We start from the raw sequence: 19,279 nt of genomic DNA, 5'->3' as shown, positions 1-19,279 counted from the left end.
ACACTAATTCAGCCAAATATAATTTACAGTGGAAGATGTCTTAATTCTTTACGTAGGCTTGATCATCCCTGTTTTATACTCATTTTTAAAAAAATCTTTATTATTGAAAGTATTACACATGTCCCCTTTTTAACCCCATTGATCTCTCCAACCCTCCTCCCGCCCCACCCTAGGCCTTCACCACCCTATATGCATACAATTCTTTGGTTGACAGGTTGGAGCATCTGCCCCCTGGTGATCAGTGCACGTCATAGTGAGTGGCTGAATGGCCTTAGCATATCATTAGCATATTACAGTTTGATTGGTTGAATGGATGGCCGGACACTTAGCATACTAGGCTTTTATTATATGGTATGCTATTGTGAACATTCCTTTATTATAGCAAAATACCCTATATAATAAAAGCCTAATATGCAAATTGTTCCCTCAGGCGGTCATAGAGGGAACAATTTGCACTCAACTCACCCCACCTCCCCACTGAAATTCAACAGTCTGTTCCATGCTTCTATGTCTCTGGATCTACACAGTTGATGTTGGTATTATGGATTTCCAACAAAAAGGGAACAGATGTTATCAATTGTGTAGAAGTCAAGCAATTTAAATTTTTTTCACTGTTTGCTTAATTTATGGTAGCAATCTGTGAAAGGAGAGCTTAAACTTGAAACCATGACAACATTAAATAGCATAAGGATTCATCTTAATTGTCACCTTCAGGCCCAGCAGAGCATCCATGATGTTAGTTTCCCAGAGAAGACAAATGTTGCCTTCTTGCTCTTCCTGCTCCACCTCTCAGCATTCTCCCTTTTAGCTCATTCCAGGAGAATGTCCTGCACATATTCATTGCCTGAAACAGCCAGGCCCAGTGGCAAATCAACAACCATTTGTACTTATATTAGGGAAGGCCAGAGAGAAGTGATGAAGCACGCCTATACTTTAAAAGAAAAAGCTGGACTATTACTTTGAAGTGCCCTTAATCAACCTGCCTCTAGTAGGCATACCAAACAGAAATTCCTCTGAGAATAGTTTTAACAAAAATCAAATTATTTTAAATTAATACAGAAATAGTTTCTGAGAATGAATATCTCCAAGGTGTTAAGTGGCTTCTTCTCAGAAATGATTTCAGCATTTAACTGAAACATTTTATATTGTCATGAGTATTTTACTTAACAAAACTGTTTTATATGTATGAGGTTTGAGAATGGGTGGAATAGTTTTTGTGTGTGTTTTTTTTTTTTTCTGTATATAGCTTTAAAGATGGTCACCACCACCAAAAGGGTGTATAAAACTGATTTTGCTAGGTATATATACTGTAAATAAATTGCATTTGGTGGTTCAACATAAGTGGTATTGGCTATTTAAGAACTCTGAAGGTCTAAGATATGTAGTATTTGGTAAAGCATAATTACAATGTAGAATTGAGAAGCAGCTATTCAGGGTGAGTTACATAACTATGATGATGTTTGTAGCTTTTTCTGTTTGTTCATTTGTACTACTATATACTATTCTACCATATGAATATAAAAAACTTTAGTTATATTCTCCTGTTGAACATTTCCATTATATAGTTTCCATTTGGAGCATTCATTACAGATATTAGAGGTAACTAGAGGCCTGGTGCACGAATCCGTGCACCAGTGGGGTCACTCAGCCTGGCCTGCGAGATTAGGCTGAAACCTGCTCTTCAACATCCCTCGAGGGGTCCCAGATTGTGAGAGGGCACAGGCCAGGCCAAGGGACCCCACTCGTGCACGATCGGGGCCAGGGAGGGACGCGGGAGGTTGGCCAGCCTGGGAGGGACTGCGGGAGGACCCCAGGGTGTGTCCGGCTTGTGTCGCTCAGTCCCAATCGGCCAGACCCCAGCAGCAAGCTAACCTACCGGTCGGAGCGTCCACCCCCTGGTGATCAGTGCGCGTCATAGCAACTGGTCGACTGTCTGCCCCCTGGTGGTCAGTTCACATCATAGCAAGTGGTTGAGTGGCCTTAGCATATCATTAGCATATTATGGTTTGATTGGTTGAATGAATAGCTGGACACTTAGCATACTAGGCTTTTATTATATAGGATGCTATTGTGAACATTCTTTTATTATACCAAAATATCCTATATAATAAAAGCCTAATATGCAAATTGTTCCCTCAGGTGGTCTTGACCAGGAGCTCGACCGGGAGTTCGACCGTTTCCTATGACGTGTGCTGACCACCAGAGGGGCAGTGCGGAACATGGCGGGCATTGGCAATGCAGCGCTGGCAGTGGAGGCACTGCCAGCCCTGATGGGTCTGGATGAGAGTGGGACCACAGCGGGATGGTGGAGCAGGTGAGCAGGCGGTGCCAGGAGGGGCTGCGGGGCTGCGAGGCAGGGGGTGCGAGCTGGGGCCTGATCCCTGCAGGCCACCATGAGGGACCCACAGTTCCTTTCAAGGTGCACGGATTCATGCACTAGGCCCCTAGTCAGATTAATATTTTGCCATTCTCATGGGTATGAAATGACATCTCATTGTAGTTCAATTTAATTGTAGTTCTGAATGTGAAATGGTACAGACACTTTGGAAAACAGTACCTTTTAAAATTAAACCTAAATTAGTCTGCTATATTTGGTCAAACATTTAATTAACTCACCCCTAATGCCTTGGCAGGGCCAGACCAAATGATCTTGTTGGCCTTATAAGGCCCAAGGGATGGACATTCCCCATCCCTGTTATACAGCATTAAAACAAAGTAATACAAAAGACAGCATTACTGGATGATTCCATTCATATAAAATTCTAGAAAAAAAGGCAAAAAAGGTATACTAACAGAAAGCAGATGAGTACTTTCCTAGAGCTAGGAGTGAGGACTGATTGCAAAGGGTCATGAGAAAACTATACAGCTTGATGGAACTGTTTCATATCTTGATTGTGGTGAAGGTTACATAATTGTATACAAATAATAAAATCCATCAAACTTTATCCCTAAAAATAAGTAAATCTGATTATGTTAGGTATACGTTGGTAAAGTCACTTCTAATAACTACAGGTTAATTTCAAATCTCTCTTAGTCATGAACATATTTTGCTTCTGAAAGAATGACAACACAACAAAGTCCTAAGGAGATGCTTTCAGAAGTTGATGACTACCCTGGCCTCTCATTGACTTCATGAAGCCTGGAATTTAGAAACATAGAGGGATCTGAATAGACCAGGCTGTGATTGATGGAAAATACTTGTCATTTTGTTTCCACATTTCTTCCCAAATGCTTTTCCACTTTTCTCAGCACAGGTATCCAAGTAAAATATTCTGTTTTAAGTTAAGTACCTCGCTATTTGCTTGAATTTAAAAACAGAATTCGTCCTTTCTCTAAACTGCCTCTAAATAGCTTATATTTTCTTGTAGCATGTTGCTTGGCTCCTCGAGTGACCCCCTCACAAATAGCATTAAATATTGAATTTCTTCATCTTATTTAACTTCTCTATAAAATCTCACGACATCCTCTTACTAAAGGAAATATGATTTTGTTTTTTGCCCAATTAGTGAAATAGGAAGGGTCAAAACATACACCAGTCACACAGTAGTCTCATTATCTTACTGTTTTTGAATAAGCACTGATTTTGCCCAAAGTTTAAAAAATAATAACACTTAATTATAGTACAAATTATGTAGGAACTTATGAGAAGCATTATGAAAGATACTTTATTGTAGAATAAAAAGAAAAAGGGGAGCGAGTATTCTGAGAATGAGAATGCAGATTTTAAAAGAAATAACAGTGTGGTGATTGTGAGGGGAGAGGGCGTAGCTGCAGGTGGAAGAGGGCAGAGAGGGGATAAATGGTGATGGAAAACATAAAATAAAACAAATAAATAAATAAAAACCTAAAATTAATTTTTTTTTTAAAGTCAAGGCTTTGTGTTTTGTTCCCCATGACAGAAGTCAGAAAAAGCAAAATCTAAGCGATGTTCTGGGGGACAGGAGTAAGGTACACATGACTGGGGCTGGTACTATGCTTTTCCTTTCTAAAGATGTGGGGCAGCCTTACAGTACCAGCTGTCATGGAACAGAGTGTGCTTGTCGTTAATCAATATTTATACAGCACCATAGATTAGTTTTGAGTATGCTATTTACCGTATTTTCAGGCGTATAAGATGACTTTTTAACCCAGGAAAATCTTGTATATGCCCAGTCGTCTTATACGCCAGAAAATACGGTATATAAAAGCAAGCCCTACACCCCCTAACCCCTGCCTCACTTCATCTATTTCCCTCCCTGTTTTTTGTTTGTTTGTTTGTTTGTTTTTGTGTGTTTTTTTTTTGTTTGTTTTTGTGGCCCAGAACTTGAATAAATTATATTCAAACTGTAGATCATTTCTTGACCTTCTTTATAGGCATTTATTTGCCATAGATTCTTCACTAATATGCACACTTTCATATCCCATTTCTTGTTTGCCTATTTTTTTTCTTGAATATATTGGGGAGACATTGGTTAACAAAGTTATACAGGTTTCAGGTGCACAATTCTACACCACATCATCTGTACACTGTATTGCGCATTCACCAGCCCATCAAGTCTCCATTCATTACCATTTATTGCACCTCAGGCCCTCAGGAGATTGGAGATTATACTTTATTTCTCTTTATACCTACAAAGTATCTAGCATAGGGTTCCACAGAAAGTAAGTGCTCAATAAATATGGCCAACTCGCTGCCCGATTACTAGTATTTATATGTACAGGTGATCCTTGAACTGTGTAGGTCCACTTAGACACAGATTTTTTTGATAAATACTGTTGGACCTAACCATGGTTTCCCAACCACAGATCAACAATACAGTTTTCAAAATATGGTTGGTTGAATTCACAGACACTAAGGGCTGACTTTGGAGCCAAAAGGTATAAGTGAATTTTCCACTGAAAAAGTATCTGCACCACCAACCCCCATGTTGTTTAAGGGTCAATTGTACATAAATAGTTCTTAGATTTCCTAATATTATCACAGAAATAACTGGATGTTCATAGTTTTATTTGAACATAAGCTGCTGCTTTATAACCCCCCTTCCATGGCTATCAGCCTTCCTTCCTTAAATTATACCAGGCCTTCACTAGCATGGTTTCCTGTGACAGAAAAATCATTTTCCCAGATGATCGGTCACATTCAGTCACAGTAGCCACATTTTTTGAACAACAGTCTCATACAGGGTCGAAATCCTCTTCAAACAGAGTTTTCATGGCGTAAAAAGGCATTTGTTTTCAAACTTACTAATTATATTCACTAAATGCTATTCATGTTGTCAACTTTCCCCTACTGTGAGAATTACAAAATCAGCCATAAGATTAAACCCAGAAAATGACTACAGCAATTCACAGAATACTAAGCCAGCTGGGTTCATTTAAATCGTCTCTGGAAACAGTCTTTATGACAAACCAAGGAAGACCTACAGCTAGTCCCATAAATCATCTTTTTTTTTTTTTTTTTGCCTTCTCCAGAGCTGAAATTGTTTATTGCTTGCTACCCCTGGTATATGGAGAACTCATCAAGAACAACAACAAAAAATGGTTTTTGCAAACTAGAGAATTATTCATCTCTCCTAGCCATACTACCCAATAGAAGTATTCTTTGTTTAGTCACAATGACGTCGACAAGTATAGTTATGGCACAGTATTTTTAAAAATATTTTTTATTGATTTTTTAAAGAGAGAGGAAGAGAGAGGGAGAGAAACAGCGATGTGAAAGAGAAATCTGGATCAGTTGCCTACTGCACACCCCCTACTGGGGATTGAGCCTGAAAACTGGGCATGTGCCCTATCTAGAATCTGACCTGCAACCTTTCAGTGCATAGGACAACAGTCAACCAACTTAGAGGCCAGGGCTTAAGTTGTGTTTTATATATCAACTAGTGACCCGGTGCACGAAATTCATGCCCATTAAAAGAGAATTAATTGGAGGAAATATTTTAATATTGCTATTTGCCCTTTCTCTATAATGGAAGTGTCAGAGATGAAAGAAATTTAGTAAAATGTATATGAAAATCTTCCACCTCTCAGAGTCTGGAAATTTAGTAAAATGTATATGAAAATCTTCCACCTCTCAGAGTCTGGAAATTTAGTCAAATGTATATGAAAATCTTCCACCTCTCAGAGTTTGGGGTGCACCACGGGAACCAGAGTCAAGTCCCCACCCACCAACGTGAGCCTCAAAATCGCAAAAGACCCAGACCCGGTTGGCCCCACCCCCATTGGACTAGATCCAGACCTGGCCGGCCCCACCCCCGTCAAGCCCTGCTGGGTGGGGGGCGTGGCCCCAGGTCACCTGGCCCAGCACCAGGGTGGGAGGCGTGCCTTGAGGTCCCCTAGCATGGGCCAGGGGGTGAGCTTTGAGGTCCCCCATCAAGTCCCGCGGGTGGGGAGCATGGCTTGAGGTCCTCTGTCAAGCCCCACCAGGCAGGGGGTGCAGCCTCAGGTCCCTGCTAATTGCTAATTAAGGCTCATTACAGGAACTTGGCCTCTGCTGTGGGCATAACCATCGTGTGTTACGGGACCCCCACCTCTGCTGTGGGTGCAGCCATCTTGTATTACGGAATCCCTGCCTCCACTGTGGGCGCAGCCATTTTGATATGGTGTGATGGTCAATTTGCATATTCCCTCTTTATTAGATAGGATATGAGGATAATTTATTTTTTAATGGAAGAAAACACAGATGTATTCACCCTTTTATTTCTTTGAAATGCAACTGTATTTAATGAGTCATAAACCAACCCCTCACTACAGTTTTATAAACAATTATATATTACTAGAGGCCCAGTGCATGAAATTTGTGCACTGAGGGGGGTTGTCCCTCAGCCCCTGTCACTGCTCTGTCAGCCTGATCGACACCTAACTGCTCCCCTGCCAGCCCAATCCTCCCTAACTGCCCTCCCCAGCTGGCCTGGTTGCCCCCAACTGCCCTCCCCTGCCGGCCTGGTCACCCCTAATTGCCCACCGCTGCCGGCCATCTTGTGGTGGCCATCTTGTGACCACATGGGAGTGGCCATCTTGTGCAAGGGTGTGACAGTCAATTTGCATATTATCTCTTTATTATATAGGATGGGGTTTTTAATAATTATCATAGTCAGAAGATAATGAATATAATTTGGCCACTCCTACTTTGCTTTTTTAAGTGCTTTTTATGAGTATCAATTTATGTATAGGAAGAAATATTTAATTCAATCCTGTTTCTCTCTGATTACCAAATTCTGAAAATCATTCCTGATTATTTATCACTCTTTTATTCCTTTTCTCTCAGTCCCTGTCTCCCTTTCTTTCTCTCTACAAAGACACACACACACACACACACACACAAAATAATCTTTGGCTTGGTCTGGCTTTCAATTCCATTTCCTTAGTCCTTTCCCTAATGTAAAACTTAAAAAACTATAATGTCTTCCATATCAAAGAGGTCATGTGCTTGCATAGGGGAGGACAATAACTAAGCATAGCTAGTGCACAAGGCAAGTGTGTGCTATATATATTCATATTACCACTCACAGCAAGTTCTCTGAACATATGGGAAGCACACTTAACTGTAACACAGAGGTAATACTAGTGATAGCAGCATAGGCTTTATAATATTAATAATCACAATTAAGGGCATAGGGTTTGTGTGTGTGTTGGTTTAGAGGACAGAACATTTTCACATATATAAGTAAAATAGAAAAAAAATTGAGAGGGAAAAAAATCGTTCCCAAAGCAGTCAGTATTGACAAGGAATACTAATCAAGTCTGCATCAGAAAAAGTATATTTACAAACTACTATCCTCCAGAGAATTTAATAAACTGAAAATCGGAGGTATAATGAAGTTTTCACACAACCTATGGTGTTGTAAATGTGATAATTTCTAAACAGATGTAATCAAATTCTGAGAAAATAAACAAGTCTTACATCTAAAGTATTAGCTGACTAATTTGCACCAATGAATGTAAATTAATGAATATTTCAACTTAGAGAAAAATCTTTAAATATGCTCATGGGATGTCTGTATATTTAGAGCCAAATAGAGAGAGTAAAGGTGTGAGTTAGTTTCTTTTAACCAGAACTCAAGTTTTCAAAAAAGGAATTCTAATAGACATATTCTTTGATAACTATCCAATTTGAAGAAGTACATCTACAAAACTGGTTAATTTCTGGCACACCATGATCATATAGTTTTACCCCTGCTGGCACACCAGTTAGCCTTTTCTCCCATTTCAATTCCATAATGTGGGCTACAGAGAGAATAAGGGAGATATAATGCATCTCCACAGTAACATTTCTTGAAAAATGGAGAGAACTACCTTGGAAGAAAGCATTTCTAAAGACAAAAACAACCCTAGCCATTTTGGCTCAGTGGATAGAGCATCGGCCTGTGGACTGAAGGGTCCCGGGTTCAATTCAGGTCAAGGGCATGTACTTTGGTTGCAGGCTCTGGGAGGCAACCAATCAATGTGTCTCTCTCACATCAGTGTTTTCCTTTATCTCCTCCCCTCCCTTACATTCTCTCTGAAAAACAATGGAAAAATATCCTCAGATGAGGATTAACAAAAATAAATAAATTATAAATAAACACAGAAAAAACATACACTAACGTCATTAACTTTTCTTTCTACATAAAGAGTCAATCTGTACATGCAGATTACTATAGTAGAGAGACAAATAGAGAGGCAGGTACCCTCCATCTTAGTAGTAGAAAAAGAGCTGATTTTTTACTGAAGGACAAAGCACATGATAGTGTGTTCACAGGATTACAAAATCAGGGTGTTTCTCTCTCATTGATGTTTCCACCCCTCTCTCCCTTCCCCCTCGCTCTCCTTCTGTAAGAATGTGTATATATATATATATATATATACCAAAGCTTAAGCGACCATTACGACCGGCTGACCGAACAACCGGTTGACCGGTCGCTATGATGCTCACTGACCACCAGGGGGCAGACTCTCAATGCAGGAGCTGCCCCCCTGGTCGTCAGTGCACTCCTACAGCCAACCTCCCGTGGCCGGCCAACCTCCTGCAGTCTCTCCCCCCGGCCGGCCCCGATCGGGTCTGGGAAAGACGGGCGAGACAGCATTGCCGGCCAGGCCAAGGGACCCCACCCACTTATGAATTTGTGCACTGGGACTCTAGTAAACAAATAACTTTTTCTGCCAAAGTAGGGAGTTTAGGCAGCCGCCATTTTGGCCCGCATGACTTGGCAGCCACCATTTTGGCTTGGTGGCTTGCAGCTTCCCTGGGGGCCACCATTTGGAAATGGCAAAGGTCAACCCCCCTTTAAATTAACCAATCATGCAAGAGTGTGAGCCTAAGCTCTTCCAATCAAGAGTAAGGGACAGGTCACCTGCGTCAGGAATAAAAGCCCGAGCAGATACACACTCAGTGCGCGGGTGCTTCCAGACCCAGTGCTGCGCACCCTCCTGCAGAAGTAAGATATGTGCCTTGCTGCCTGGCTCCCCAGTATGCTTTGTGTTCTGCCAGGACCCCTGGATTTGGGGCTCGCCTTATTTCTAACACCTCTCTCTCTAAGAATCAATAAAAACATATTTTAAAGAATTATTTTATTTTATTTTTCCCATCACCATTTATCCCCTCTATGCCCTCCTTCATTTCCACCCCCTTCCTGCCATCACCGCACTGTTGTCCATGTGCATGAATTCTCTGTGTTTTTTTTCCTCAATCCCTCCTTTCCCCTCAACATCCCCCACCACCACCACACACAGACACACCAGAGCTCTCTGCCTGCTTAGACAGATGGCTGCACTTTTAAGGAAGGGAAAGAAAATCAAAAGAAGCCTGTTTTGTTCAGGTTTTAAATGACATGAAGGGCACTGAAGGTGAGAACTTTGGATTGGATTTCCAAGCTGGTATCTAAGCATCTTGATTACTGGAGACATGAGATGACTGAAGCAATATTTTAGGCCTAACATTTGCCTGTATGTACAAGTCCACATGCACTAATTAATAATAGGTACTCTAGGATACATAACAAGTAACATGTGGGGATTAAAATATCTTAGGGAAAATTGTTTCTTTAAAAAGTAGTGTTCTATAAATTTAAAAACTCCCAGACTATTGACTTAAGTACTATCGATGCTTGTTGTTTGAAAATTACAAATTTTGGTATATTGATTTACATGAGAAACTGTGGGGAACAATAACCCCATCACACAATTATAGAAACTGAATCTAAAATGTCACCATTGGCATAGTACCACAATGGTGCAACATTCATCTTTAAGCTCAAGAAACTATTCAGTGATTCTCAATGATGAGAGCCCATTAAGCACAATACAATAAAACACAATGGTCTTAAATAAAGGTCAACCATCAAATAAGCTGAATAAAGAAAACCATTTAAAATTAAGAATGATATCCTGTCCTTATGTCATTCTCAGGTGCTTAGTTATTGCAGAGGTCAAAAAATGGTGAATATTCTTGCTTCAATGTAATATAATGAGGCACAGACAAACCCTTAACTTGAAAGGTTTGTGTCTACTGGTCATGAATTATGAACAAGTGGGACAGTGTGTTACTATGTTATATGATGCCATTTTAAAATGCAAAGTACCACGAATGAGCTCCTGTGCATTTTGCTGTGGAATGAGATCTCAGATCATTGATTAAACCAGTGAATCAAAGAGATTATGCTCAGAAAACTCTCCTGCAAACAGCCCCACAGGAAGGAAAGTTTAAAAGACCCACAGGGAGAAAAAAGAAAGTTTGGAAAGAGGACCTAACATTCCATGCAACCCATACTTGACTGTCTAACCTTCCCTTACACAGAATTTTTCCAAGACAAATTATATCCATCAAAGCAATTTTCTTCTCAGCCAATTATCAACCACATCTCCTCCAAATTCAAATGATATTAAACACTGTCTAATAGGAAAAAATATATTTCAGTGAACCAAAAGAGACCATCCAATTCTAAAAATAGCTTGAGCCACTGAAATACTTAGAGTCCCGGGAAAAGGTGGATTCCACTCCACCTCTGACACTGAGCGATCCTGGGTAAGCCATCTCTCTGGAGAGTAGGCAGCCAATCCTGCCTACACAAAACGTACATACTTTGGGACCCTATACGTACAAAGCCAAGTGACAGCTCTACAACTATTTATATTATTAGGTGCTTTTTTGAATTACAAATACATAGGCTCTACTGCCTGTATGCATTAAAATCTATTCAGGGAAGAGAATCTTTCTATTAACATGCCTACAATTACTTCCACTTCAATGTGAATTAAAAAAAGAGAGAGAGAGATTCCTAATTTTATAAGCTACCAGAGTCAGGAAAATCCACTTGTGATTTTCCCATTTTCAGAACACATCAAGTAGCAGTTGGTTCTGTAATGCTTCCTGTTCTAGTGCAGTGAGAGGCAGTTTGCTGCAAAAATTTGGCCACAGGAAACCAAGATTTAAGCCTGAATTTGAACATTTACTACCTTTCTAATCTTGAAAGAAATCACATAACCTTACTGGGTTTTAGTTTTCTAATTTGAAAAATGGGGTTAATAATAATTAACTTCCTTGAATTACAGGAAATCACTTCATAAGTTCTAAAAACATACCAACCAAATGTGTGGACTACTGATTGATCTTTGCCAGGGTGCCTTTCAATATATCCTAGAGTGCTTATTTTCTAAAATATATTTTTGTTTGAAATTAATAGTCCCATATTTATTTATCAAATCATAGTTGAGGGTGACTTGCTGCTTCATATTTATAGCAAGTAATACATTTTTTATGTTTTCACAAATAAATAAGTAGCAAAGTATTACAATTATATATTCAATAGTTTTATTGGTAAAAATATCTTTTATATCTGAGAAGTACTAAATTTTCTCACTTAAAAATTAACACTTATTCTAAACATTCACAACAAATCTTTTATTTAATCAAACTGCCTGGCTTTCACTCAATGGTAATTTATTAAAGACTTCATATACAACCAACTCTGGGGATATAATATAGAATAAAATAAACATCCAAACTCCATGAATTCTGAGTCTTGGAAGTCAAAGAGAAATGAAATAATTATAATATAGTGTGGACAGTTCTATAATAATTGTCCTCAAAATGTGCACTGTAAAGCAAAGAAGAGCAAAGGGGCAAAAATTAGATGAAGAGTGGCAAAGGACATTATAAAAATGCAAAAGACATTTTTATTCAGTTACATATTTAAAGAGAGAGAGAGAGAAAAGGAAGTGGAGTGTAATTAGGAGGCCAGGACCATAATTCTAGTTTCAAAACTAAAGTGACCAATTGTCCTAGTTTCCCTGGGACTGTCCTAAGTTAAGCACTGAACGTTTTACTACTCAAGAAAGCCCTCAGTCTTGGGCTAACAAGGATAATTATAAGGTTAATTAAATAAGGTCATAAAGGTAGGTAGGGCCTAATCTGATAGGATTAGTGTCCTTATAAAAATAGGTCCAGATTTTTCTCTCTCTCTCCCTCTCCCTCCCTCCCTCATTCCCTCTCCTCCTCCCTCCCTCTTTCCCTGGAAAAAGAAGGCAATGTGAGAACTCTGTGAGAAGGGATTTGTCTGCAAGCCAGGGAGCACCTCACGTAGGCTACTAGCACCTTGATCTTGGACGTCCAGTCTCCAAAAATGTGATAAAATAACTTTCTGTTTTTTAAGCCACCAACCTGTGGTATTGTTATGACAACCTGAGATAACCAATACACTACCGAAAGTATTTTCACTGTTCTGAGCATTAGTTTTCTCACCTGCGGACTAAAGAGGCTAGAGTAGATATCTATTGATATTAAGATTCTAAGTTTATATGAACACAATCCACATGATTTCAGCTAAAAATGATTAGATATTCTGAAAATTTTAGATTGCTTAGATATGATTTTTTTTCTTAGATCTTTTGCAGACTTTCTCTTTCATTACATATTTCCAAATTTTGTTTCCATTGACAGAAGTCATTCTCCTTACAAATTATACAATCTGGTACATTATCTTCTATTTCACAATGAAAGTGAACCTATTTCATCTTCCTTCTTACAACATCTATGGGGGATATGGATGCTTTCTTTTGTATACTAGAGTGATCCCTGTAATATTCTGTCACTTCTACCATGTAATGGCCTCCAGAAAATGAGGCCTTTAATATGTTACATATATCCTATATAATAAAAGGCTAATATGCAAATCAACTGAATGGCAAAATGACCGGTCGCTATAACACGCACTGACCACCAGGGGGCAGATGCTAAATGTAGGAGCTGCTCCCTGGTGGTCAGTATGCTCCCACAGGGGGAGCATCGCTCAGCCAGAAGCTGGGCTCAAGGCTGGTGAGCACAGTGGCAGTGGTGGGAGCCTCCCCCGCCTCTGCAGCAGCACAAAGATATGTCCTGCAGTGGGACATCCCCCAAGGGCTCCCAGACTGAGAGGGCGCAGGCTGGGCTGAGGACACGCCCCCCCCAAGTGCACGAATTTCGGGCACCAGGCCTCTAGTTTTATATAAATGATAACCTTGGAAAAAGGAACATAATTACATTATCATATTACACCTAGAAGCCCTAAAGATACCTAAAATTTTCTTTATAGCAAACCTAAATGTTTTCTTCAGATTCTTTGTATGACATATTTCACATCTGTACAAAAGCATGTCATCCAGCTGTATTATAATTTGTTATGTCTTTCTGTCTAACTAGAATGACTAGAAAGTCATAGTATAGGAGAAGGAGATATTAACTCAAGTCAAAAGAAGAAAGGTTTTGGGCCTTCATAAGTTATGAAACTGACTGTGAATGATTTTGATATGTATATATTTATGGAGGCAAGATATCTAAACTAGTGTGTAAATAACTCTTTTCACAACCTACCTACCAATGTTATTATTTGTTTCCAACATACACACGTACCACCAATATTCCAGGCAGTGTGGCCTTCTCATTCATCCTCAAATACATGATTATTCCTAGTTGTGTACTATCATTAAAAATAACTATCAGCACTTGTTTAATATTAAAAATTGTCAAAGAACTGTGACCAAGATCATTTTATTTGATTGTGAAAACAGCCCTATCAAAATAAATAAGGGTCACTGTATTTCCTCATTTATAGATGAGGAAACTGAGGTTTGGTTAAAGAAATTGATTTAGCAAAATGGAAGCAAAAATGTACGTTCAGAGCCCAGTGTTCTCCTATATTGTAAGGGTATGGCTTCTTCTCTTCATATAACCGACTTCTACCTATTCTTCAAGATCCTTCTCTTCCAATTTACCTTACTGCCTATCTAATCCATAAAAAATTATTCCCTTCTCTGAAGTCTCACTAATCACAGTGTCATTTCACTGGCCATTAATTTTTGTATTCATTGACAGTGTATTCTGTGATGTTACATAGTACTCTCTACGTATATTTCCTGGCTACTCTACTGTGCCACAAGCTTCTTGAGGTCTCTTCAGCTGTACTGTAGTACCCCCCCTCCCCAGTACCAATGAACTCTTGTTGTGCCTTTGTTCAAGCCTGCCTGATATCTCTTTACCTGCCTCCAGCCTTTGATATGCCTATCTTTGTTAACAGTGGCCTTGGGGCATGACCAATCTTCCATCACATGTAGTCTTGGTAGCACTGTCAATCAAGGGGTGTTCTTGTTCTGCACACTAGGCTAATTAGTTTCTCTCTAATTAGAATTTGAATCAAACATAGGGAAAGGAGGAGAAAAATGGTTGGAGCTAATACACCCAAAAGACAACTTCCTGAAAAGACTTTTGATTAATTCCTGCTCCCTGCACTCTCAAAGCTGCCATAGTTGCTGTTCTTTTAAAGGCCAAGTTCTTCCCCCTTTGTTCAGTTTCTGGCTGAACTACCTTATATCCTCCCATTAAATTCCATTTTTTGCTTACATCAGGCAGAGGCACTTTCTGGTGCTTGCAAACAAAGAACCCTGTCTGCTATAGTACCCACAAAGCTCAGTGCCTAGGGAGTGCTGAGTATTTTTAAACGTTCTGTTTTTTATGCAGATTATATGTTATTATAAGATGAAAACAGAAACAAATGACCCTGTGGTGCAACACTGCTATTGGTTAGAATGTTAATAACCAGCAGGCAAGCATAGGCCAAGCTAACACTGGGACCTCATCTGCTTGGAAATGATTTTTATTATAATTCAGCCCCCTAGTTTGGTGACTCACAAAATGATAATTCACTGCTGAAAATTAACAAAGCATTTTCTGGTGAGGGTAGTACTTATAGTAATGATACCCTTTAGTGATATTTGACATTTAGGTTAACCCCTCTGTTTTCCTTCTCTTCCCAAATATTGCAGGAGCCAACTGTGGCCATCTGAATTTTTAATATGACTTTACTACAAGGTACATCTAATAAGTTTAACTGGCTCCTTTGTAGCTAGGTGAATATTTTAACATACTCTATAGCTTCTTGTGAAAAACGTTCAATTGCAGTTTTAAATTCACTGAGAAAGAAAATTACCACTAGAATAATTTAGGTGGTTGAATGGTATATATTTAAAGCCTAATCAGTGCTCTACAAAGAAAGTTCCCTGCACTGTTTTTTAAGAAAAAAATAACACTAAGAAAAATCAATCAAGTAGTCTTTTATAATATAACTGGAATTTAACAGCAATTCTAATCACACATCAGTACTTAGTTAATTCAGTTTCGAACAGATTATAAACTTAAGCTATTTCTATGTACTTCAGTAAATTTCTGTCATTTTAGACATTTACATCTATTGAGAATCCTTTGTATTCAAGGAACATTCTAGACATTATGGGAATATCATGATATCATGGATATATATGATATTTCCCTTTCTTAATGACAAGATAAAAATCCTACTGAAAAATGGGGGGGGTGGATTTTAAAACATTCACCTCTTTCTCTTTTAGATCACCTATTACTACATGATAGTATTTCCCACAAGATTATTTTTTATTTTACTTGAAGTTGGCAAAAATCTCTGTGCTGAATCCTTTAAGCATCCCTCTAGTGATAGATGTCAGAGCAGCGTTGTGAGGAAGAACTTGTATTTGACAGGGAGATGACAGGAAAAAGCCTCTATCCGAAATATAAGATGCAACTGTAAAATCCTTCTGTGAGATTAATATCATCTTTTGTTCCTGTATATAACTGAGCTATTCATTCTTGCTTTAAAAAATCTGTTCTTGTAATTAATTTGAATAGTATGAAATTAAGACACTTAAAGAGGTACATTTTAGGAATTTGTTTAAAATATTTTATATAAATTAAATGTGAAATAGGAATATAATACAAATTGCCAATGATATTTTTAAATTTCTAATATTTCTATAACCATCAACCAAGAATACTTTAAGATTCACTCATTGTACATATAGCATGTACTCTAAACAAGTAGCATCTTGGTAAGAGATTATTTTATTATGAATATATGATATGCAATACAATGAAAAAGTCTTAAATATTTACTTTTGTCCTACAAATCTGGCTATGATTTATTCCAGTTTATTAGAAGCACTGCCTTAGTCTCTCTGGCATTATAAAATAATTTCACATGTCCCCTAATATCACAAGAGAAGGAATAAGATCTTTTTTTTTTTTTTGAGAAATTTAACATTCTGGGTATCTTCCTTTCTTTCTTCCCTATATCCCTCAAAAATAAATCAGGAGCAAAAAGATAGAATTCCATTATATATCCTATTAGCTACAAATGCTATTTTTTTATGTCTGAGTTAGAACTACCAGAAGCAAATCATATTTGATACATATTAAAATGCTTGTCCATGTATATGTAATGCACATCTATTTAATGCATGAATAGAAAAGAAATTTATATCCATTCCTAGATCTAGGATTCTCGTATTAATACACTTGAAGAACTAACCAAAATTCTGTAATGTTTTCAGATGTGAGAGGAAAAAAAGGTGAAAGAACGGTGAGATGTCAAAGATAGATTGCTTGTTTTCAGATTTATTTTCATCTCTAGCTTTCTACAGGCCTTCACCTCAGTCTGTTCAGTTTTTTTTTCTACAACAGACAGATCTTTTCTGAATAAGGTAGTTTGCTCTAGCCTAGAAAAGGACATATATAATCACTTTTGTACTTCTCTGTTTCTTTGTTTTATTTTCACAAGAATTAAAATCTCAAAAATAATACCATGTAATGGCCCAATCAAAACAATAAGACAATTATCACTTGATTTCTTAAAACTTTTAGTAAATGCACTAGATAAATAGTATATGCTTAGTAACACAACACTATTCAACAATAAAGAGTATTATTTTCTTAGACTAGAATAAGAAAAGCACATTCAAGAAGAAGTTTCTGGCTATTCACTGAATTTCATTCCTCAAATAGTTTTTGGAGAGGCATAAAATAAGTATAAAGAGATTGAAATTCAAGATTACATGTATATTATAAAAGCAAATTTTCTTGATCTACAAACTCTAGTAATATTTGATAAGAAAGAGTTTAGTACCATACTACAAAATAATTTGCACAGTCATTGAGATTTTAATGCAGTTGAAAAATTATTTATCTGTGTTTTAAAATATATATATATATATTTTTATTGATATCAGAGAGGAGGGGAGAGGGAGAGATAGAAATATCAATGATGAGAGAGATTCACCAATCAGCTGCCTCCTGCACGCCTCCCAACTGGGGACCGAGCCCCCATGAGCCCTGATTGGGATTCAAACCATGACCTCCTGGTTCATAGATCGATGCTCAACCACTGAGCAACACTAGCTGAGCTATTTATCTGTTTGTTTTTTATTGATTTCAGAAAGGAAGGGAGAGGGAGAGATAGAAACATCAAAGAGGAGAGAGAATCAACGACTGGTTTTCCTGCATGCCCTCTCCTGGGGATCCAGCCCGCAACCAAGGCATGTGCCCTTGACTGGAATCAAAACTGGGATCCTTCAGTCCACAGACCGATGCTCTATCCAATGAGCCAAAACCAGTGAGGGCTATTTATCTGTTTTAATTGATATATAATTCACATATCATAAAATTCACCCTTTTTAAAGCATACATGTTTTGGATTGTATACTATTGCTATTCAGAATGACCCCTCATAGAGGAAACTATTGTAAATTAGCATTATAAAGTGTAATAAATAAAAATGTTATCTTACCTTACAAAGGAAGTTGATCTTAAAACCCAAGGACTGGGCATTTCTTGAGCCTGAGTTCATGTAGTTTCCAACCAAAAGAACTAACTCTAAAAGTCTGTTAAAGCTTTCACTTTTCTTCAATTCTTCACAAGCAAGAGTTACTGCTATGATGCTTGGTTTGATGTTGTTTACATGTTCTTCAAACGTGAGCTTGAAAAGAATGCTATTGAGACGAGGCCGCAACATTTTCACTGAGCTAATCTGTAAGATAAGGAATAGTCTGTTATTTCTCTCTCTAGTGGGGATAATTGTATAGACAATATTATAAAATTCTTCATGAAATGAATTCTCCCTAGGCTTAAAAAATATTATTTTTGCTTGGTTTAAACATTCCAAAAGAGTATTTGTATGAAAGTTTAAAAAATAGCTGTTCAGTTTTAAAGAAACTAAATCATCCTCATAGCATTAAGATAATATTACTGAAGCTAAACTTTATGTTAACTGCATAATCATTAGTCATCGATTGCATTTAAACTGCCAAAAATATGTCCCTGAGGTGAGCTATGAAACTTACAAATATGAAATTGAGTTGAGTGAATAGTTGGGTCACATATAAAAGATGTACATAATGACAGAAAATATGAGTGGAACCACATTTCCTAAGAAGTTAGTTACCTATTAGTATGCTGTTTGAAATCAGAGGACTAGCTCTGATAGAGCATTTAATAATTTTTAAACCTATGATTTCTGTTCACAAAATATATTAAATATTGATATATGCTCTAAAGAACTTCACCTATTTCACAGAATGTTGATTTTAAATAATTACATTTTGGTAAAATTACATGAACTTACTTTTCAGTACATTATTCAAGAATTCTATATTGGTTTTCTTCATAGCATTCCCAGTTAGGTCTTAATTATTTGTGTCATAGTACTGGTACACATTCTCTATTCCCTTTGGTATAGCTCCTATGATAATAACTTATTTTAGTCTTTAATTTTCTGTAACTTCAAGACATTTAACTAGTCTTCACTCACCAAATGAATTCTGGGAGAGAGGTGAGGGGAAAGTAGACACACATGAACATACACATGCACACACACAATGAAAAGAAATTAATAACAATCCTAATTATATTTATTTTCTGCACATGTAACTTAGTTTCTTGAATATAAATTCCTGGCACACCTGGATGGAATTGGAGAACATTATGCTAAGTGAAATAAGCCAGTCA

General features: G+C 37.8%; 1 protein-coding gene across 1 annotated transcript in view; it reads right to left on the bottom strand.

Annotated features, from left to right (window-relative positions):
• DIAPH2 (diaphanous related formin 2) overlaps positions 1–19,279 on the bottom strand; it is a 988,561-nt gene that overhangs the window by 497,344 nt on the left and 471,938 nt on the right. The window contains exon 22 of the mRNA XM_028128162.2: positions 18,063–18,302. Within this exon, the coding sequence (XP_027983963.1) occupies positions 18,063–18,302 (240 nt within the window). The remainder of the gene's footprint in view (positions 1–18,062; positions 18,303–19,279) is intronic.

Source organism: Eptesicus fuscus, chromosome 1 (assembly GCF_027574615.1).
Source record: "Eptesicus fuscus isolate TK198812 chromosome 1, DD_ASM_mEF_20220401, whole genome shotgun sequence".
NCBI classification, from domain to species: Eukaryota; Metazoa; Chordata; class Mammalia; order Chiroptera; family Vespertilionidae; genus Eptesicus; species Eptesicus fuscus.
The sequence above is the reverse complement of the archived record's forward strand: the minus strand, read 5'-3'. Positions and strand labels throughout refer to the sequence as shown.